Source organism: Ranitomeya variabilis, chromosome 2 (assembly GCF_051348905.1).
Source record: "Ranitomeya variabilis isolate aRanVar5 chromosome 2, aRanVar5.hap1, whole genome shotgun sequence".
NCBI lineage: Eukaryota > Metazoa > Chordata > Amphibia > Anura > Dendrobatidae > Ranitomeya > Ranitomeya variabilis.
Genome location: NC_135233.1, coordinates 625,450,750 through 625,473,894, shown reverse-complemented (window position 1 = coordinate 625,473,894; position 23,145 = coordinate 625,450,750). Strand labels below are relative to the sequence as shown.

At 48.7% G+C, this 23,145-nt stretch overlaps 1 protein-coding gene across 2 annotated transcripts in view; it reads left to right on the top strand.

The window, feature by feature from the left end:
• Window positions 1-4,430: 4,430 nt before the first annotated feature.
• LOC143807452 (adhesion G-protein coupled receptor G1-like) overlaps window positions 4,431-23,145 on the top strand; it is a 56,258-nt gene continuing 37,543 nt past the window's right edge. Inside the window, exons 1-2 of one of the 2 annotated variants that reach the window (XM_077289013.1) lie at window positions 4,431-4,530; window positions 16,378-16,791. In XM_077289013.1, coding sequence (XP_077145128.1) covers window positions 4,500-4,530; window positions 16,378-16,791 — 445 coding nt within the window. In that variant the 5' untranslated portion in view covers window positions 4,431-4,499. The remainder of the gene's footprint in view (window positions 4,531-16,377; window positions 16,792-23,145) is intronic. The other variant, XM_077289014.1, reaches the window with a different exon arrangement.

Genomic DNA, 23,145 nt, shown 5'->3' with positions numbered 1-23,145 from the left:
ATGCCATCCACTCCTCCTCAATTGTCAATAAATTAATTTGCTGTATCATAGTCCTTCCTGTCTCATCTTCTAGCCTTATAATTTTCTTTATTGACCATAATAGTATCTAAGGCTATCCACCCTGGACCTGAATCACTGTTTTATGTTTAATGCTCAATTGTCCTTTTTCTCCTAATAGGTTTATATTGATTATATAGATCTCCTGATTATTTTGAGACTTGTTGTCTAAAAATTATCTGAATTTGACATGTGAGCTAATGTTTATTATAACTCGTTTTCTGTTTATTGAAAAACTTAAATAAAGAATTTCCAAAAAAAAAAGAAGACAAACTTTGCAGAAATCAGTGATATTACTACCAGCACCTATCAGGAAAAACTAGAGCAGGTATATTTGCACTTCCCATGGTGGGAGTAGAACCCTGGACTCCCATGCTGCAAAGAACGAGTCCTTTACACTGGGCTACCATGCTACACGGGAAACAACCTTAGGCACAGTCATTGATATTACTACCAGCACCTATGGGAAGATCAGGAAAAACTAGAGCAGGTCCATTTGCAATTTCTGAATCACAACTGAGATGTTGAATTACTCAGACCTCATTCAGAATTAAACTAAGGACCCAAGTGTTGAAAAGTAATCGAGCTAACCACTGAGCCACCGTGCTACCTGGGAATTTCCTGATGGCTAGGACATCAAAGTGTCTATTAGTGCCCACCGACAGGTCAAGAAATTATATAGCGGGTCCATTTGCAATGTCTCATGGTGGGATGTGAACCCTGGACTCCCATGCTGCAAAGCATGAGTGCTGTCCACTGCGCTACCATGCTGCTTATCAAGCACCATTTGGCAAAGTAATTGATATTACTGCCCGCACCAATGGGAAGATCAGGAAAAGCTAGAGGAGGTCCATTTTGCAATTTGGCATGGCGGGATTGGAACCCTGGACTCCCATGCTGCAAAGCACTAGCGCTTTCCACTGGGCCACCATGCTGCTGGAGAGGTACACTTTGGCAAAGTCATTGCTATTACTACCAGCACCAATGGGAAGATCAGGAAAAACTAGAGAAGGTCCATTTGCAATTTCTAAAGTACAACTGAGAGGTAGAATTACTCCGACCTCAGTCAGAATTGAACTAAGAACCAAAGCGCTAAAAGAAATTCAAGCTAACCACTGAGCCACCGTGCTACCTGAGGATTACCTGATGGCTAGGTCATTGATATTATTATTATAGCACCATTTATTCCATAGCGCTTTACATGTGAGGAGTGGGCAAATATAGACAAATACATTAAATATGAGCAAAAAACAAACGCAATAACAGGTACAGAAGGAGAGAGGACCCTGCAGGGGACGGGTGAGAATACACTAGGAGAGGGTAGAACAGGTTGTGCAGCAGTTCAGTAGGTTGAGGATCACTGTAGGCTTGTTGGAAGAGGTGGGTCTTCAGGTTCTTTTTGAAGGTTTCTATGGTAGCCGTGAGTCTGATGTGTTGGGGTAGAGAGTTCCAGAGTAGGGGGTGATGCGCGGGAGAAGTCTTGGATGCGGTTGTGGGAAGAAGAGATAAGAGAGGAGTAGAGAAGGAGATCTTGAGAGGATTGGAGGTTGCATGTAGGTAAGTACCGGGAGATCAGGTCACTGATGTATGGAGGAGACAGGTTGTGGATGGCTTTGTATATCATAGGCCGGCATCACACTTAGCATAGGGAAATACGGTCCATTTTTTAATGGCATAATACGCAGAAAAGTTCCTGAACAGTGATCCGTATTCAACGTGAGGATGCGATTTTTTCTCTAAAAATTATCCGTGTGTCATCCGTATGGCGAGATTTTCTCGTCGGCTTGCAAAATGGACATAGAATGTATCCATGGGCTCAAATATTCGTGAAAACATATATACAGTCTATATATATATATATATATATATATATATATATATATATATATATATAGATCATACAGAGCTGGATAGCTTAAAAGCCGGTAATTCAATTGCGACAGGATATGAGACATGGTTTACATACAGTAAACCATTTCATTTCCCTTATTTTTTTACATATTTCTCACTAATAATGTTAGTAGTTTGTGTGTGCAAAATTTGGATAAGGGTTAATAATACACACACACAGTAATAATTAAGTATTTTAATGAAATAAATACACATGGTGTTTTAAAATCTTTATTGTACGCTTAATCCACCTGAAGACCCTCGTTCTGTAAAATAAAAAACATGAAAAAGCAACAATATCCCATACCTCTCCGGTGTTCAGTCATGTCCCACGCTGTAAAGCCATCTGAAGAGGTTAAATAATTTTACAACCAGGAGCGCTGCTAATGCAGCTGTTGCTCCTGGTTGTAAAAACTGAGAAATGAATAGAATGCAGGGGAACGTAGCATCATAGACTTGCGGTGATGTGCCCCCTGGTGGCATAAACTCATATGAACTCTAGCGTGGGAATTTTTCTGAATATTTTCCCACGCTACAGTTCATATGAGGTTATGCCACCAGGGAGCGCATCACCACAAGTCTACGATGCTACGTTCCCCTGCTTTCCATTCATTCCCAAGTTTTTACAACCAGGAGCAACAGCTGCATTAGCAGTGCTCCTGGTTGTAAAATTATTTAACCTCTTCAGATAGATTTACAGCGTGGGACATGACTGAACGCCAGAGAGGTATGGGATATTGTTGCTTTTTTATGTTTTTTATTTTACAGAAAGAGGGTCTTCAGGTGGATTAAGCGTACAATATATTAAAACACCATGTGTATTTATTTCATTAAAATACTTAATTATTACTGTATGTGTGTATTATTAACCCTTTACTACTATTGGATTAATAATGGATAGGTGTCTTGGCTTAGTGGTTAGTAATGTTATTGAAGTCATGGGTTCAACTTGGACAGAGCATGCTGAGATTCCACCTCTCAGGCACACTTTACAAATTGAAGTGAGTGGCTGCAATGGGAACTAGTTTCTCTTTTCACAACCTTCTCATAGGTGATGGAAATAATTTTCATGACTTAGCCAGTAAACAGCTCTTGGACAGCACGGTGGCTGGGTGGTTATGTTGTCAGTGGATTAATCTGTGTTCAGTCCAGCTGTTCAACAGTGAAAATAGATTTATTCGTAAGCAAAGATAACGCAGCTTACAACTGGTATTTCTTAGGCCGGCGTCACACTTGGCGTAAGACAATACGCCACGTATTGTACGTCCGTACTATGGCCGTAATACGGAGAAATGTTCCCAAAATATTGATCCGTAGTCAGGGTGTGTCAGCGTATTTTGCGCATGGCATCCTCCGTATGTAATCCGTATGGCATCCGTACTGTGAGATTTTCGCGCAGGCTTGCAAAACCGACATCTAATGGATTTATGTGCTCAAATGTTCGGGAAAACATATATACAGTATATATATATATATGTATATATATATATATGTCATTGAAACACATATATATATATTCTGTATTTAGATTTCATTCAGCGCGATATCTGTGAACAGCCGGTAATTCAATTGCCGGCTTCTCATTTCTCCTGCACAAACCTGACAGGATATGAGACATGGTTTACATACAGTAAACCATCTCATATCCCCCTTTTTTTTGCATATTCCACACTACTAATGTTAGTAGTGTGTATGTGCAAATTTTCAGCGCTGTAGCTGCTAAAATAAAGGGTTAAATGGCGGAAAAAATTGGCGTGGGCTCCCGCGCAATTTTCTCCGCCAGAGTGGTAAAGCCAGTGACTGAGGGCAGATATTAATAGCCTAGAGAGGGTCCATGGTTATTGGCCCCCCCCGTGGCTAAAAACATCTGCCCCCAGCCACCCCAGAAAAGGCACATCTGGAAGATGCGCCTATTCTGGCACTTGGCCTCTCTCTTCCCACTCCCGTGTAGCGGTGGGATATGGGGTAATGAAGGGTAATGCCACCTTGCTATTGGAAGGTGACATTAAGCCAGATTAATAATGGAGAGGCGTCAATTAATAATGCGAGTTTTACGGACGTAGTTTCTGCGCTCTTACGTCCGTAAAACACGCATGTGTGACGCCGGCCTTACAGCTCGGGATCTTAGCATCTCGTCTGCCAGATTGTAAAGTGAAAGCAGAATGTGCTCCAGCTACACACAGTGTGAGCAGTGAGCGGGATCGTCCTGGGACTCTTTTATTTTAGACAATGTATTATTGACAATATAACTATTGTTGGAGACAGAGGCTCAGGCACCAATAAACAGTAGCACATAGTAGTTGTAATATATGCAGTAATAAACATTATTCCCACAGGTTAGCATCGCAGGTTTCCATTGCTCAGGTTATTGGTTCACATCTAACCAAGGACAAGCATTTTCCAGTGAGGGCAGGCGCAGACTGTGCTCCGTGCCAGCACTGTTAACCCTTCGTGCTCCTCCGGCTGACGCCGCTGTCACTTGTCACCTCCTCCTCAGCAAACATTAACAAAGGCTCCAGTGTGCAAGGGATCCCAGGGGAGAAGACACCGCCATGGCCGCCCTCCTCCTCCTGCTACTGCCGGGTATGTGCCCTGACCGTGTATCTAATCCTGTTCTGTGTGATACTGACTGCTGAGCCGTGTATCTAATCCTGTTCTGTGTGATACTGACTGCTGAGCCGTGTATCTAATCCTATCCTGTGTGATACTGACTGCTGAGCCGTGTATCTAATCCTCTCCTGTGTGATACTGTCTGCTGAGCCGTGTATCTAATCCCCTCCTGTGTGATACTGTCTGCTGAGCTGTGTATCTAATCCTATCCTGTGTCATACTGACTGCTGAGCCATGTATCTAATCCTCCTCCATGTGATACTGACTGCTGAGCCGTGTATCTAATCCTATCCTGTGTGATACTGACTGCTGAGCCGTGTATCTAATCCTCTCCTGTGTGATACTGTCTGCTGAGCCTTGTATCTAATCCTATCCTGTGTGATACTGTCTGCTGAGCCGTGTATCTAATCCTATCCTGTGTGATACTGACTGCTGAGCCGTGTATCTAATCCTCTCCTGTGTGATACTGTCTGCTGAGCCGTGTATCTAATCCTCTCTTGTGTGATATTATCTGCTGAGCCGTGTATCTAATCCTATCCTGTGTGATACTGTCTGCTGATCCGTGTATCTAATCCTGTTCTATGTGATACTGACTGCTGATCCGTGCATCTAATCCTGTTCTGTGTGATACTGACTGCTGATCCGTGTATCTAATCCTGTTCTGTGTGATACTGACTGCTGATCCGTGTATCTAATCCTGCTCTTTGTGATACTGCCTGCTGATCCGTGTATCTAATCCTGTTCTGTGTGATACTGACTGCTGAGCCATGTATCTAATCCTGTTCTGTGTGATACTGACTGCTGAGCCGTGTATCTAATCCTGTTCTGTGTGATACTGACTGCTGAGCCGTGTATCTAATCCTGTTCTGTGTGATACTGACTGTTGAGCCGTGTATCTAATCCTATCCTGTGGACACTGTCTGCTGAGCCGTGTATCTAATCCTATCCTGTGTGATACTGTCTGCTTAGCTGTGTATCTAATCCTATCCTGTGTGATACCGTCTGCTGAGCTGTGTATCTAATCCCATCCTGTGTGATACTGACTGCTGAGCCGTGTATCTAACCCTATCCTGTGTGATACTGTCTGCTGAGCCGTGTATCTAATCCCATCCTGTGTGATACTGACTGCTGAGCTGTGTATCTAATCCTCTCCTGTGTAATACTGTCTGCTGAGCCGTGTATCTAATCCTATCCTGTGTGATACTGTCTGCTGAGCTGTGTATCTAATCCTCTCCTGTGTGATACTGTCTGCTGAGCCATGTATCTAATCCTATCCTGTGTGATACCGATTGCTGAGTCATGTATCTAATCCTATCCTGTGTGACACTGTCTGCTGAGCTGTGTATCTAATCCTATCCTGTGTGATACTGTCTGCTGAGCTGTGTATCTAATCCTCTCCTGTGTGATACTGTGTGCTGAGCCGTGTATCTAATCCTATCCTGTGTGATACTGACTGCTGAGTCGTGTATCTAATCCTCTCCTGTGTGATACTATCAGCTGATCCGTGTATCTAATCCTATCCTGTGTGATACTGTGTGCTGAGCTGTGTATCTAATCCTATCCTGTGTGATACTGACTGCTGAGCCGTGTATCTAATCCTGTTCTGTGTGATACTGACTGCTGAGCCATGTATCTAATCCTGTTCAGTGTGATACTGACTGCTGAGCCGTGTATCTAATCCTGTTCTGTGTGATACTGACTGCTGAGCCGTGTATCTAATCCTGTTCTGTGTGATACTGACTGTTGAGCCGTGTATCTAATCCTATCCTGTGGACACTGTCTGCTGAGCCGTGTATCTAATCCTATCCTGTGTGATACTGTCTGCTGAGCTGTGTATCTAATCCTATCCTGTGTGATACCGTCTGCTGAGCTGTGTATCTAATCCCATCCTGTGTGATACTGACTGCTGAGCCGTGTATCTAACCCTATCCTGTGTGATACTGTCTGCTGAGCCGTGTATCTAATCCCATCCTGTGTGATACTGACTGCTGAGCTGTGTATCTAATCCTCTCCTGTGTAATACTGTCTGCTGAGCTGTGTATCTAATCCTATCCTGTGTGATACTGTCTGCTGAGCTGTGTATCTAATCCTATCCTGTGTGATACTGTCTGCTGAGCTGTGTATCTAATCCTCTCCTGTGTGATACTGTCTGCTGAGCCATGTATCTAATCCTATCCTGTGTGATACCGATTGCTGAGCCATGTATCTAATCCTATCCTGTGTGACACTGTCTGCTGAGCTGTGTATCTAATCCTATCCTGTGTGATACTGTCTGCTGAGCTGTGTATCTAATCCTCTCCTGTGTGATACTGTGTGCTGAGCCGTGTATCTAATCCTATCCTGTGTGATACTGACTGCTGAGTCGTGTATCTAATCCTCTCCTGTGTGATACTATCAGCTGATCCGTGTATCTAATCCTATCCTGTGTGATACTGTGTGCTGAGCTGTGTATCTAATCCTATCCTGTGTGATACTGACTGCTGAGCCGTGTATCTAATCCTCTCCTGTTTGATACTGTCTGCTGAGCCATGTATCTAATCCTATCCTGTGTGATACCGATTGCTGAGCCATGTATCTAATCCTCTCCTGTTTGATACTGACTGCTGAGCTGTGTATCTAATCCTCTCCTGTGTGACACTGTCTGCTGAGCTGTGTATCTAATCCTCTTCTGTGTGACACTGTCTGCTGAGCCGTGTATCTAATCCCATCATGTGATACTGTCTGCTGAGCTGTGTATCTAATCCTATCCTGTGTGATACTGTCTGCTGAGCCGTGTATCTAATCCTATCCTGTGTGATACTGTCTGCTGAGCTGTGTATCTAATCCTCGCCTGTTTGATACTGTCTGCTGAGCCATGTATCTAATCCTATCCTGTGTGATACCGATTGCTCAGCCATGTATCTAATCCTATCCTGTGTGACACTGTCTGCTGAGCTGTGTATCTAATCCTATCCTGTGTGATACTGACTGCTGAGCTGTGTATCTAATCCTCTCCTGTTTGATACTGTCTGCTGAGCCATGTATCTAATCCTATACTGTGTGATACCGATTGCTGAGCCGTGTATCTAATCCTATCCTGTGTGACACTATCTGCTGAGCTGTGTATCTAATCCTATCCTGTGTGATACTGACTGCTGAGCTGTGTATCTAATCCTCTCCTGTTTGATACTGTCTGCTGAGCCATGTATCTAATCCTATCCTGTGTGATACCGATTGCTGAGCCATGTATCTAATCCTATCCTGTGTGACCCTGCTGAGCTGTGTATCTAATCCTATCCTGTGTGATACTGTTTGCTGAGCTGTGTATCTAATCCTCTCCTGTGTGATACTGTGTGCTGAGCCGTGTATCTAATCCTATCCTGTGTGATACTGACTGCTGAGTCGTGTATCTAATCCTCTCCTGTGTGATACTATCAGCTGATCCGTGTATCTAATCCTATCCTGTGTGATACTGTCTGCTGAGCCGTGTATCTAATCCTATCCTGTGTGACACTGTCTGCTGAGCTGTGTATCTAATCCTATCCTGTGTGATACTGACTGCTGGGCCGTATATCTAATCCTATCCTGTGTGATACTGTCTGCTGAGCCGTGTATCTAATCCTATCCTGTGTGATACTGTCTGCTGAGCCGTGTATCTAATCCTATCCTGTGTGATACTGTCTGCTGAGCTGTGTATCTAAACCTATCCTATGTGATACTGTCTGCTGAGCCGTGTATCTAATCCTATCCTGTGTGATACTGTCTGCTGAGCCGTGTATCTAATCCTATCCTGTGTGATACTGTCTGCTGAGCCGTGTATCTAATCCTATCCTGTGTGACGGTGTCTGCTGAGCCGTGAATCTAATACCACCACCTCTTGCTGTAGATATTTGGTGACTGCGGTGAATTCTGTGATCATTTTTTATATGAAACCTTTACCTGAAACTTCTCGCTCTGACTGTTCCCCTGCACTGCACTGCTGTGCTGTGGAGAACACTCAGAAACACCTCCAGACTGCTGTGTCCTCCTCCTCTTCAGGACTTCTGTGTCATCGTCCTTCTCTTCGGCACTCCAGTGTTGTCGTCGTTCTCCTCCTCTTTGGCACTCCTGTGTCGTCATCCTCCTCCTTTTTGTACTGCTGTGTCATTGTCCTCCTCCTCTTTGGCACTCCTGTGTCGTCGTCCTCCACCTCCTCTTGGGCACTCCTGTGTCGTCATCCTCCTCCTCTTCGGTACTGCTGTGCCTGTCATTGTCCTCCTCCTCTTTGGCACTCCTGTGTCGTCGTCCTCCACCTCCTCTTTGGCACTCCTGTGTCGTCATCCTCCTCCTCTTCGGTAATGCTGTGTCTGTCATTGTCCTCCTCCTCTTTGCCACTCCTGTGTCGTCATCCTCCACAACCTCTTCGGTACTCCTGTGTCGTCGAACTCCTCCTCCTCCTCTTCGGCACTCCTGTGTCATCGTCCTCCTCTTCCACACTCCTATGCCCCTGGTATACGAGGGGTCTTGCGGGGTGTCCCCAGTATACGGCGGGTCTTGCGAGGTGTCACCGGTATACGGTGGGTCTTGCGAGGCATCCCCGGTATGCTGTGGGTCTTGCGGGGCATCCCCAGTATACGGTGGCTGTTGCGGGGCATCCCCGGTATACAGCGGGTCTTGCGGGGCGTCACCGGTATATGGCGGCACTTGCAGGGTGTTCTCAGTATATGGCAGGGCTTGCAGGATGTCTTTAGAATATGGTGGCATTTGATGGTTTCCCCGGTATACGGCGAGGCTTGCAGAGCATCATCGGTATACAGTCGAGCTTGCTAGGCATCCCCGGTATATGGCGTGGCTTGCGAAGTGTCCCCGGTATTGTGAATTCTGTTGTGGGTTCTGCTCTTGGGCTCCCTCCGGTGGTTATAAGTGGTACTGCTGCTGTTTGTCCTTCACAGCAGTCATCAGGTGCTTCCACTTTGGACGGGGCTATTTAGTCTGGCTTCACCCTTTAGTGAGTGCCAGTTGTCCATTGTTTTCTGGAGGATTCACATCTCTGCTTGGTTTCTCCTGCTGGATTGTCCAAATCATCAAAGATAAGTCCTGGCTTGGTTTTTGCAGTCCACATGCGGTGGACTTTATAGTTCAGTGAATTGCTATGTTTTTTCTTGTCTAGCTTTGTCTGTGTAAGGATTTATTCAGCCAAGCTGGAAGCTCTGGAGTCGCAGAGTTACCCTCCATGCCTTTAGTTAGGTGTGGAGATTTTTGTATTCTCTGTGGTGGATTTTTGTAGTATTTTAATACTGACCGCACAGTACTCTGTCCTGTCTTTTCTTTCTAGGTAGCATGGCCTCCTTTGCTAAATTCTGTTTTCTGTCTGCGTTTGTAATTTCCCTCTCCTCTCACAGTCAATAATTGTGGGGGGCTGTCTTTCCTTTGGGGATTTTCTCTGAGGCAAGATAGTTTTCCTGTTTCTTTCTTTAGTGGTAATTAGTCCTCCGGCTGTGACGAGGTGTCGAGGGAGTGACAGGAACATCCCACAGCTACTTATAGTTGCGGTGTTAAGTTCAGGGTCTGCGGTCAGTATAGAGGCCACCTACTCCAGAGCTCGTCCATGCTGCTCCTAGGCCACCAGATCATAACAGTACAACTGGCCAACAATGAGTTAACCGCATCTCAAAAGAAGGGAAAGAAAGTGCTGAGCCATTTTTTTTTCTGTACTCTGGTTTTTTTCCCTCTTCACCTCTGGGTGGCTCATGAGTTAGGCGCTGACATGGATGTTCAGGGACTTGCTTCTCGGGTGGATCAACTTGCTGCTAGAGTACAGGGTATTTCTGATTATATCGTGCAGACTCCTGTTTTAGAGCCTAGAATTCCTACCCCCGATCTGTTTTTTGGGGACAGGTCCAAATTTTTGAGCTTTAAAAATAACTGTAAACTGTTTTTTGCTCTGAAACCCCTTTCCTCTGGTGATCCCATCCAGCAGGTAAAAATTGTCATTTCTCTGTTGCGTGGCGACCCGCAGGATTGGGCATTTTCCCTGGAATCTGGGAATCCGGCCTTGCTTAATGTAGACACCTTTTTTCAGGCGCTTGGGTTATTGTATGATGAACCTACGTCTGTGGATCATGCTGAGAAAACCTTGTTGGCCCTGTCTCAGGGTCAAGAAGCGGCAGAATCATATTGCCAGAAATTTAGAAAATGGTCTGTGCTGACTAAATGGAATGAGGATGCTTTGGCGGCAATTTTCAGAAAGGGTCTTTCTGAATCTGTTAAAGATGTTATGGTGGGCTTCCCCACGCCTGCAGGTCTGAGTGATTCTATGTCTCTGGCCATTCAAATTGATTGGCGCTTGCGTGAGCACAGAGTTGTGCACACTATGGCATTGTCTTCCGAGCGGAGTCCTGAGCCAATGCAGTGTGATAGGATTGTGTCTAGAGCTGAACGACAAGGATTCAGACGTCAGAATAGGTTGTGCTTTTACTGCGGCGATTCTGCTCATGTTATTTCTGATTGCCCTAAGTGTGCCAAGAGAATCACTAATTCCGTTACCATCAGTACTGTACAACCTAAATTTCTGTTATCTGTGACCCTGATCTGCTCATTATCGTCATTCTCTGTCATGGCATTTGTGGATTCAGGCGCCGCTTTAAATTTGATGGACTTAGAATTTGCCAGACGTTGTGGTTTTCCCTTACAGCCTTTGCGGAGTCCTATCCCTTTGAGGGGTATTGATGCTACACCATTGGCTAAAAATAAACCTCAGTTTTGGACACAGTTAACTATGTGCATGGCGCCAGCCCATCAGGAAGATTGTCGTTTCCTGGTGTTGCATAATTTGCATGATGCTATTGTGCTGGGGTTTCCATGGTTACAGGTACATAATCCGGTGTTGGATTGGAAATCTATGTCTGTGACTAGTTGGGGTTGTCAGGGGGTTCATGATGACGTTCCTCTGATGTCAATTTCCTCCTCCCCCTCTTCTGAAATTCCTGAGTTTCTGTCAGATTTCGTGGATGTTTTCGATGAGCCCAAGTCCAGTTCCCTTCCACTGCATAGGGACTGTGATTGTGCTATTGACTTGATTCCAGGCTCTAAGTTTCCTAAGGGACGACTTTTCAACCTGTCTGTGCCTGAACATGCCGCCATGCGGAGCTATGTAAAGGAGTCTTTGGAGAAGGGGCATATTCGGCCATCTTCTTCTCCAGTGGGAGCAGGTTTTTTTTTTGTTGCCAAGAAGGATGGCTCCTTGAGACCCTGTATTGATTATCGCCTCTTGAATAAGATCACGGTCAAATTCCAATACCCTTTGCCTTTGCTTTCTGATTTGTTTGCCAGGATTAAGGGGGCTAGTTGGTTTACTAAGATTGACCTTCGAGGGGCATATAATCTTGTTCGTATTAAGCAGGGTGACGAATGGAAAACTGCGTTTAATACGCCCGAGGGCCATTTTGAATATCTTGTGATGCCATTCGGACTCTCTAATGCCCCATCTGTGTTTCAGTCCTTCATGAATTATATTTTTCGGAATTATCTTGATAAATTCATGATTGTATATTTGGATGATATTTTGATTTTTTCAGATGATTGGGAGTCTCATGTGAAACAAGTCAGGATGGTATTTCAGGTCCTTCGTGATAATGCCTTGTTTGTGAAGGGGTCTAAGTGCCTCTTTGGAGTACAGAAGGTTTCTTTTTTGGGCTTCATTTTTTTCTCCATCATCTGTAGAAATGGATCTGGTTAAGGTTCAGGCCATTCATGATTGGATCCAGCCATCATCCGTGAAGAGCCTTCAGAAATGTTTGGGCTTTGCTAATTTTTATCGCCGTTTCATTGCCAACTTCTCCAGTGTGGTTAAACCCCTGACCGATTTGACGAGGAAGGGCGCTGATGTAGCTAATTGGTCCTCTGAGGCTGTTTCTGCCTTTCAGGAGCTTAAGCGCCGATTTACTTCTGCCCCTGTGTTGCATCAGCCGGATGTTTCTCTTCCTTTTCAGGTTGAGGTTGACGCTTCTGAGATTGGGGCAGGGGCCGTTTTGTCTCAGAGGAATTCTGATGGTTCCTTGATGAAACCGTGTGCCTTCTTTTCTCGAAAGTTTTCGCCTGCGGAACGCAATTATGATGTCGGAAATCGTGAGTTGTTGGCTATGAAGTGGGCATTTGAGGAGTGGCTTGAGGGGGCAAAGCACCGTATTGTGGTCTTGACCGATCATAAGAATCTGATTTACCTCGAGTCTGCCAAACGGCTGAATCCTAGACAGGCCCGATGGTCCCTGTTTTTCTCCCATTTTGATTTTGTTGTCTCGTATCTTCCGGGTTCTAAGAATGTTAAGGCTGATGCCCTCTCAAGGAGTTTTTTGCCTGATTCCCCTGAGATTCTTGAGCCGGTTGGTATTCTGAAGGAGGGGGTGATTCTTTCTGCCATCTCTCCTGATTTGCGACGGGTTCTTCAGGAGTTTCAGGCAGATAAACCTGATCGCTGTCCAGCGGGGAAACTGTTTGTTCCTGACAGATGGACTAGTAAAGTGATTTCTGAGGTTCATTGTTCTGTGTTGGCTGGCCATCCTGGGATTTTTGGTACCAGAGATTTGGTTAGTAGGTCCTTTTAGTGGCCTTCTTTGTCACGGAATGTGCGTTCTTTTGTGCAGTCCTGTGGGACTTGTGCGCGGGCCAAACCTTGCTGCTCCCGCGCCAGTGGGTTGCTTTTGCCTTTGCCGGTCCCTGAGAGGCCTTGGACGCATATTTCTATGGATTTTATTTCGGATCTTCCTGTTTCCCAGAGGATATCTGTTATCTGGGTGGTCTGTGACCAGTTTTCTAAGATGGCTCATTTGGTACCTTTGCCTAAATTGCCTTCCTCTTCTGAGTTGGTTCCGTTGTTTTTTCAGCATGTGGTTCGTTTGCATTGCATTCCGGAGAATATTGTGTCCGATAGAGGTTCCCAGTTTGTTTCTAGGTTTTGGCGGTCCTTTTGTGCTAAGCTGGGCATTGATTTGTCTTTTTCTTCCGCATTTCATCCTCAGACAAACGGCCAAACCGAGCGAACTAACCAGACTTTGGAAACTTATTTGAGATGCTTTGTGTCTGCCGATCAGGATGATTGGGTGGCTTTCTTGCCATTGGCCGAGTTTGCCCTTAATAATCGGGCTAGTTCTGCTACCTTGGTTTCACCATTCTTTTGTAATTCTGGGTTTCATCCTCGTTTTTCTTCAGGGCAGGTTGAGTCTTCTGATTGTCCTGGGGTGGACTCTGTGGTTGACAGGTTGCAGCAGATTTGGGCTCATGTTGTGGACAATTTGATGTTGTCTCAGGAGGAGGCTCAGCATTTTGCCAACCGTCGTCGGCGTGTGGGTTCCCGGCTTCTGGTTGGGGATTTGGTCTGGTTGTCTTCTCATCATGTTCCTATGAAGGTTTCTTCCCCGAAGTTCAAGCCTCGGTTTATTGGTCCTTATAGGATTTCTGAGATTATCAATCCAGTGTCTTTTCGTTTGGCCCTTCCAGCCTCTTTTTCCATCCATAATGTTTTTCATAGATCTTTGTTGCGGAAAAATGTGGTGCCCGTGGTTCCCTCTGTTGATCCTCCTGCCCCGGTGTTGATTGATGGGGAGTTGGAGTATGTTGTGGAGAAGATCTTGGATTCTCGTTTTTCAAGACGGATGCTTCAGTATCTTGTCAAGTGGAAGGGTTATGGCCAGGAGGATAATTCTTGGGTTGTTGCCTCCGATGTTCATGCTGATGATTTGGTTCGTGCCTTCCATTTGGCTCGTCCGGATCGGCCTGGGGGCTCTGGTGAGGGTTCGGTGACCCCTCCTCAAGGGGGGGGGGTACTGTTGTGAATTCTGTTGTGGGTTCTGCTCCTGGGCTCCCTCCGGTGGTTATAAGTGGTAGTGCTGCTGTTTGTCCTTCACAGCAGTCATCAGGTGCTTCCACTTTGGACGGGGCTATTTAGTCTGGCTTCACCCTTTAGTGAGTGCCAGTTGTCCATTGTTTTCTGGAGGATTCACATCTCTGCTTGGTTTCTCCTGCTGGATTGTCCAAATCATCAAAGATAAGTCCTGGTTTGGTTTTTGCAGTCCACATGCGGTGGACTTTATAGTTCAGTGAATTGCTATGTTTTTTCTTGTCCAGCTTTGTCTGTGTAAGGATTTATTCAGCCAAGCTGGAAGCTCTGGAGTCGCAGAGTTACCCTCCATGCCTTTAGTTAGGTGTGGAGATTTTTGTATTCTCTGTGGTGGATTTTTGTAGTATTTTAATACTGACCGCACAGTACTCTGTCCTGTCTTTTCTTTCTAGGTAGCGTGGCCTCCTTTGCTAAATTCTGTTTTCTGTCTGCGTTTGTAATTTCCCTCTCCTCTCACAGTCAATATTTGTGGGGGGCTGTCTTTCCTTTGGGGATTTTCTCTGAGGCAAGATAGTTTTCCTGTTTCTTTCTTTAGGGGTAATTAGTCCTCCGGTTGTGACGAGGTGTCGAGGGAGTGACAGGAACATCCCACGGCTACTTATAGTTGCGGTGTTAAGTTCAGGGTCTGCGGTCAGTATAGAGGCCACCTACTCCAGAGCTCGTCCATGCTGCTCCTAGGCCACCAGATCATAACAGGTATACGGCGGGGCTTGTGGGGCATCCTCAGTACATAGCGGGGCTTGTGGGGCATATCCGGTACATGGAGGGCTTGCGGGGCATCCCTGATATACGGTGGGGCTTGTGGGGCATCCTCGGTATATGGTGGAGCTTGCGGGGCATCCCTGGTTTACGGTGGGTGTTACGGGATGTCCCTGGTATATGGCGGGTCTTGCGGGGTGTCCCCAGTATATGGTGGGTCTTGCAGTGTGTCCCCAGGACACAGCGGGGTTTGCGGGACATCCCTGGTAAATGGCGAGGCGCTCCCGGTATACAGCGGGGCATCCCTGATATACGGCGGGTGTTACGGGATGTCCCCGGTATATGGCGGGTCTTGGGAGGTGTCCCCGGTATATGGTGGGTCTTGCGGGGTGTCCCCGGTATACGGTGGGGCTTGCGGGGCATCCCAGGTACATGGCGGGGCTTGCGGGGGATCCCCGGTAAATGGTGGGGCTTGCGGTGCGTCCCCGGTACATGGCGGGGCATACCTGGTATACGGCGGGTGTTACGGGGTGTCCTCGGTACACGGCGGGGCATCCCTGCTATACGGGGGTGTTACGGGGTGTCCTCAGTACACGGCGGGGTGTCCCCGGTATATGGCGGGGCTTGCAGGGCGTCACGGTACACGGCGGGGCTTGCAGCGCATCCCTGGTATACAGCAGGTGTTACGGGGTGTCCCTGGTAAACGGCAGGGCTTGCAGGGCATCACGTTCACAGCAGGGCGTCCCTGGTATACAGCGGGTGTTACGGGGTGTCCCCAGTACACGGCGGAGCGTCCCCAGTACATAGTGGGGTGTCACAGTACACGGCAGGGCTTGCTGCGCGTCCCTGGTATATGGCAGGTGTTACGGGTGTCCCTGGTAAACGGTGGGTGTTACGGGGTATTCTCCGTATATGGTGGGTCTTTCGGGGTATACCTGGTATACGGCGGGGCATCTCCGATACATGGCGGGGCGATCCTGGTACATGGTGGGTCTCGCGGGGCGTTCCCGGTATATGGCGGATCTCACGGGGCAATCCCGGTATATGACGAATCTCGCGGGGCGTCCCTGATATATGGCGGGTGTTCCGGGGTGTCCATGAACTTGTATTTGCTGTCAGTAACAGGGCACAGGTATTTGACGTCTGTAGTCCTGGACATAGCTGAGGGTCCGTTACAATGTGTCCAGTGAATAGCCGCAGACTGATACTTGAGATGATGGGATCCCATTGCTATAATCTGACTGCTGTGCCTGGTGCTCTGTCCTCAGCGCTGGCTCCGGGCGCCCGCGGGCTGTCACTGTGTGGATGGCGGATCCAGCAGAGTGGAGGTAACAGCCTGCAGTACGCTGACGGTCTTGGAGAAGACGTGCTGATTGTGGTGAACACGGAGAAGGCGCTACTGGTGCGGTCTCCGGTGCTGCCTGTGGGGAGCGTCCTACTGCAGCCTCTGCCCGGGCCCTACACCTTCTGCGTGCACTGGATTCCTGCCCTGCACATCTTCAACTTCACGTATGGTGGCACCAAGTCCTGGACCGTGCCGGCCATCGCCTCCAACAAGAGTCGCCCATCATACAGCCCGGCACTCTGTCACCCTGAGCAGCTGCTCATCAACCTCACCCTCAACGGGCAGCCAGCAGGAAACCACTGCAGCATCAGCGCCCCCCTCCAGCCTACGAACACAGGTGAGAGTGCCACCGCAGCGTCAGTGCCCCCTCCAGCCCGCGGACACAGGTGAGAGCGCCACCATAGCGTCAGCGCCCCCTCCAGCCCGTGGACACAGGTGAGCGCCACTGCAGCGTCAGTGCCCCCCTCCAGCCGCGGACACAGGTGAGAGCGCCAGTGCAGAATCAGTGCCCCCCTCCAGCCCGCAGACTCTGGTAAGAGCGCCACCGCAGCGTCAGCGCCCCCTCCAGCCCGCGGACACAGGTGAGAGCGCCACCGCAGCATCAGCGCCCCCCTCCAGCCCGCGGACACAGGTGAGAGCGCCACCGCAGCGTCAGCGCCCCCTCCAGCCCGCGGACACAGGTGAGAGCACCACTGCAGCGTTAGCGCCCCCTTCAGCCCGCGGACACAGGTGAGCGCCACTGCAGCGTCAGTGCCCCCCTCCAGCCGCAGACACAGGTGAGAGCGCCAGCGCAGAATCAGTGCCCCCCTCCAGCCCGCAGACTCTGGTGAGAGCGCCACCGCAGCGTCAGCGCCCCCCTCTTTCTGTCTCTCTTTTCCTTTCTCACTGTCATCTCTCTGTCTTTCTTCTCTCTATCTTTCTCTTACTTTCTCTCTTGAGAATGGCTTTGTAGTTTTGTTGTATGGTGTGGTAGGCTTCAGAAACGCCCGCGAGGGCCATGGTGCACTCGGTACCGGGTCCAGTACTTAAGGGGATGTGTCACCTTGGCGACCCGGTCCGTGGCCCTGTGTGCCCATGTAAAAGGGATATTGATTAAAGTTTATGTTCATGACGCCACCTGTGGTATTCGGTCAGTAGGGACCGACGCTGCTTAAAGGGGTCCTCTGAGGTGATGGTACGGCAGCTAGATGGTATAACTTCCCACAGGTGAAGTATATCCCCAGGGCTCCCGCTGTGTAGATGGAAGATGGTAAATGGTGTAGTAAAGAACGAGGACACGTTTGCAGTCTCTCTACCTGGTTTACTGAAGCTTCAGGCAACTGCAGTCCAGGGCACCAGATCACAGGGCAGGCAGGGTCCAGCCGGCTTGGAAGCGAATCCAAAGTCCCCTTTACAAGGTGGAGTTATAAGCCTTGCTCTAGCGCAGTGGTGCTCTAGTCCCTTACTGCCTATGGCTTCTGATAAGGTCCTCACAGTTCCTCTCTGTCACCCATAAAAGTTAGGACACAACCCGTATGACAGGTGAAGCAGGCCTTTTTATATTGTCTCTATCACGACCCGGGCCCTATAGGTATCACTGTGTCTCCTGGGTATAAAGGCGGACAGGGAACTTGAAGTTTCAGCTATGCCACTGTAAGAGGGTGAACTGTAGTCCCACTGAGAGAGCACTAGGACCCTGTGGTTTTTGCCTGCTGCAGCAAGGGACAGATTCAGACACTGCCAGAATCCCGGAGACAATCTGTGCTGGTGGGTGGGGTCTGGTGTCTTCTGTGTAAAAGTGAAACAAGGAAGTGAGAGAGAAAAAGTGCGGGAAGAAAAGACAGAAGCGGCGGTGATATTGCAAAGAGACAGTGTGTGGACTTTACTGCGAGTGTGTGGAGAAAAGAAGCTTTTGAGAGACTTTGTCTTGCTAACGTTCCCCTGGAGAAGAGCTAATCTTTTGTTAACCTGTGAGAGACTTTCGTTGCTAGCGTATTCTGAAGAAGAGCTAACCCTTTATCTAAAAAGACTGAGACTTGACTAAAAACCCAGTACGTATTTGGAAGTCTGTGGATCCCCTGTGCATCGTGTGGAGGAACAAGCCTGGACAGACTGCGGATACAGAGACGGACGGGCTGTCGTGGAAGCATCCCTAGGAGCTACAGAAGCAGAAACAACATCGTGAGACCACTAACTAAGTCCCCGGCGTTTGGGCTCGGCACCGGCCGACAATACAGAGGAGATTGTTGTAACTTATTGGCGCTGAAGATTTGGACTGGCCTGCAGCCTGCGCGGATTCCTGCCTGAGAGGAAATCCATCTCAGGATACGGTACCATAGCTATAGATACCCGGGTATCCCTGTTCAGAGTGTTTAATTGTTACTTAGAGGTGTATCTTATATTAGAGTTGTGTAAGTTATACTCAGTGTGCCATTCCAGGGGCTCCCTTTATAACACTACAATCAATTTACACTTGTTCCTGTTTAGTTGCCCTGTTAAGTAAATTTCTTACTAGTCTGTTGTAGCATACAGTTCTCAGGAGACCTTGGACTGGCACAGTGATTTCAGCTTCTGCTGAGCTGTTGTATCTTTGGGGTGCATCTACTTTAATATTCTCCATATTACCTTTATTATTTTGCCTTTGAGTAAATACCGTTGGAGATTTCTGCCTTAGTCTTGGTTTGTGACTCACTGGATCTTATTCGGACCTCTGGTCATTACATTTTTGGCGTAGTCGGCAGGATCCAGTGTTTGTCATGGACGAGGGCGAGGGTAGAAATGACCCCGCTGTATCCGCATCCTCCTCGGGGGTTGGGGTTCCCCTGGCAGCCGCGGCGATTTCGGGAGGGTATGTGCCTGTAGGAGCTTTACTTCAGCACATGCCGAAATACGACGGGCGCAATATGGCGTTGCAAGATTGGGCTGATAGAATCCGGAGTATTCTGCGCATGTGTAATTTGACCCCCGCGTTACGCGCTGAGCTGGCATTAAATGCACTGGAGGGCGATATTAGACGTATGGTGATGGTGCGCCCAGAAGCAGAGAGGGATACGTTAGAAAAGATTTTGGAACTGTTAGAGGGGAGTTTGGGGGGCCGAGCGCGTGTGGCCCAGCTTCGGTCCCTATTCTTTAATTGTCCTCAGAGAGAATGTGAGTCCCTGATGCAGTACTCTAATATCTTGCAAGAGACGCTGAATGAGATGCAGCGACTAGACCAGGTGGCCATGGGAGCGTTCCGGGAGGTAGACCGCTTGCTCCGGGATCAATTCATCACCGGTTTAGCTAATAGACTTCTCCGGGACAAACTGCTGGAAATGGCCCGGGCTGCACCAGAATTATCCTTCTGGCAGATTTACTGAGCTGCAGTGGAAAGGGAAGAGAAATCTACCCATGTGCCCGAGGGGTCAGTGAACAGTGCCCAGCTGGAAGAAGGTGGGTCATCAGGGTCAGGGGGAGAGGGGCTGGTGAGCGTGGTACAAGCTTTGCGTGCTGAGGTGAAGGAGTTGAAGCTGAAATTGTCTCAACTGACAGTTGAGCCCGCCGCTACCCCCTCACGGGGGCCTCCTGCCCCACCCCCTGGAACGGTGACCCCACAGACGGCCAGGTCGTCCTATCAGAATGAGTCAAGCCCTCGTCCACGAGGAGCAATCACCTGCTGGAAGTGTGGGCGCCAGGGACACATCTCTCGTTACTGCCGGACGCTTGCAGCCCCAGAAACCCCGTCGCCGGCTTTAAACTTCCGGCCGCTGCCATGAGAGGGCAAGCAGCAGCGGCCCCACTCACTCAAAGCCCTCGACGGGATGAGCAAGATTTGTTTGCATGTAGCCCAGTGATAGAAGCAGAATTTGAAGGGCGGAAGATGAGGTGCTTGGTTGACACGGGATCCGAATGTACTATAATGCCACTAGAAGTATATGAGAGATACTTCAGTCGACTAGTGATTCCAGAGGATGGCCGAGTGATACGACTGACCGCCGCAAATAATGGTCAACTGTCAGTCAAGGGAATCGTGTGGATGCAACTAAAAATGTTTGGTCAAGAGCTGGGACAGAAAGGGGTAGTCCTGGTGGATCACCCCCCTAGAAGAGGGATGGAAGTGACGCTCGGAATGAACGTGCTGCGAGACTTGAATCACCAGATGTATGCCAGTGAAGGACCCCGATACTGGGCCCGTGCGACAAGACACCGATCCACACAGAGAATTCTACACCGTCTAGTGCTGAGTTGCGACTTGCTGAAAAGTGCGGTCCCAGGCGGCCGGGTGGGCCGGGTCCGAGTGCCATCGAGGGCCCCGATCCTGCTGGGACCAAGACAAGAAGAACTCTTAATGCTGCCTGTGGGAGCTGCACAGAGATTGAATGGGCTTGAAGTGCTACTTGAGCCCGTCCGAGAGGGTTCCTCATTTGCCAAGGTACATGTGGCCCGGTCTCTGGCGATTGTGAAGAATGGACGAGTGCCGGTCCGATGCATCAATGTTTTAGATGAAGCTGTTGCAATTCCTGCTGGAACCATACTGGCTGAACTGTTCGTGCCGGCAGAAAAGGTGCCGGAAAATGCAGGATTCGAACTGCGACCAGACCAACAGTCATCCTGGACCTTTGCAGCGGAGGTAGGCCGGACAGAGCCTCCTACAGAGGAATGGAATGGTCATGTGATCATGGAGCAGATGGGAGTGGATCGGGAGAAGCTGACCCCCGTGCAGTTGGAGCAGTTGGAGAGAGTTTTGTGGGAACATCAAGAGACCTTTTCCCGACATGGAGAGGACTTCGGGTGTACCCAGATGATTGAACATGAGATTCCAACGGGGGATACTCCACCCATTAGAGAAAGATATCGGCAAATTCCTCCAGCACTTTATCAAGAGGTGAAGAGCATGGTGGCCAGTATGCTGGAGAACCAAGTGATCCGAGAGAGCCGGAGTCCCTGGGCGGCTCCTGTAGTTTTGGTCCGCAAGAAGAATGGGACACTCCGATTTTGTGTGGACTATCGAAAATTGAACGCCCACACCGTACGGGACGCATATCCTTTACCCCGTATTGAAGAATCCCTGTCGGCCCTGGGTCGGGCCAAGTATTTCTCAACGTTGGATTTGGCAAGCGGGTACTGGCAGGTCCCAATGGCTGAAAAAGATCGGGCCAAGACGGCGTTTGTCTTGCCAATGGGGCTCTTTGAGTTCAACCGGATGCCCTTTGGCCTCGCCACCGCCCCGGGAACCTTCCAACGCCTGATGGAACATTGCTTGGGCGATCTAAATTTTGAATCAGTCCTGATATATCTAGACGACATTGTGGTGTTCGGAACCTCATTTGAAGATCATCTGGAGAAGCTGCGTCAAGTTCTCCGGCGGCTCAAGAGCTACGGCCTGAAAATAAAGCCAAAAAAATGTCAACTGTTACGAAACCAGATTGAATATTTGGGGCATCTGGTGACCCCGGACGGGGTACTACCTTTAGACAGTAAGATCAAGGCGGTACAAGAGTGGCCACCTCCTTGTGACCTGCGAGAAGTGCGGGCCTTCTTGGGCCTAGCAGGATACTATCGGCGGTTTGTGCCTAAATTCTCACAAGTGGTGAGTCCCTTGAATGAACTTTTGAGAGGGACAGCGCTGGGTCCTCGAAATCATGCCATGGGGGCCCCTACAGAAAAAGGCATTTGATGAAGTGAAAACCGCCCTAACGAGTGCCCCATTGCTGGCCTACGCCCGGTTTGACACCCCTTTTTTGTTGTATACCGATGGTAGTCTCCATGGGTTGGGGGCAGTACTAGCACAGGTGCAGGACGGCCGAGAGCGAGTGATTTCTTATGGCAGCAGATCTTTAAGAGACTCCGAGTGAAATCCGGCTAACTACAGCTCATTCCGGCTGGAATTGCTGGCCCTAGTGTGGGCAATGACGGAACGCTTCGCCGAGTATCTAACAGGAGCTGAGGTGCTAGTCATGACAGATAACAACCCGCTAGCTCACTTAGAGAATGCAAAACTGGGAGCGTTAGAGCAGCGGTGGGTCGCCAGATTAGCCAAGTTCAATTACCGCATTAAATTTCGCTCTGGTCGTGAAAACGGCAATGCAGATGCATTGTCAAGAGTGCCCCTTGGGTCATCAGGGGAAGATGTTGACGAACAACTTGAGGACACTGAAACTCCAGCTTTGGGGCAGATACCTATCTTCCAAAGTGTGGTACACTCAAGTGGGGTGGCCACCGGGATGCCCTGTGTCCTGGGTAAAACATCCTCAGATTGGACAAGAGTCCAGGATGAGTGTCCGGACGTTGCACTTGTGCGCCGTTGGGTACAAAACAAGGCCTGGCCCAGTGCAGAGGACAAGGCTCAGTTGTCCATGGAAGGAATGAAACTCCTTCGACAATGGGATAAATTGTGTGTGGAACAAGGTCTTTTGTATCGTAAGGTGTACCTGCCATCGGAGCTGCAGCATCGGTACCAACTGATAATTCCTGTGGGGATGGGTCCAGTGGTCGCTCGTGAGGCGCATGAGAAGGGGGCCCACTTTGGAAGTGAAAAGACACTTCAGTGGTTGCAGCGAGTTCTCTACTGCCCTGAGTTGGGAGGGATGGTGGCCGACGCGTGTCGGCAGTGCCGAATTTGTGGGCTCAACAAAAGCCCTGAGCAGCGGGCTCCCACACAGTCTATCAAGACTTCAGCTCCACTGGAGCTACTCATGATTGATTACGTGTTGATAGGGTACTCTACGTCAGG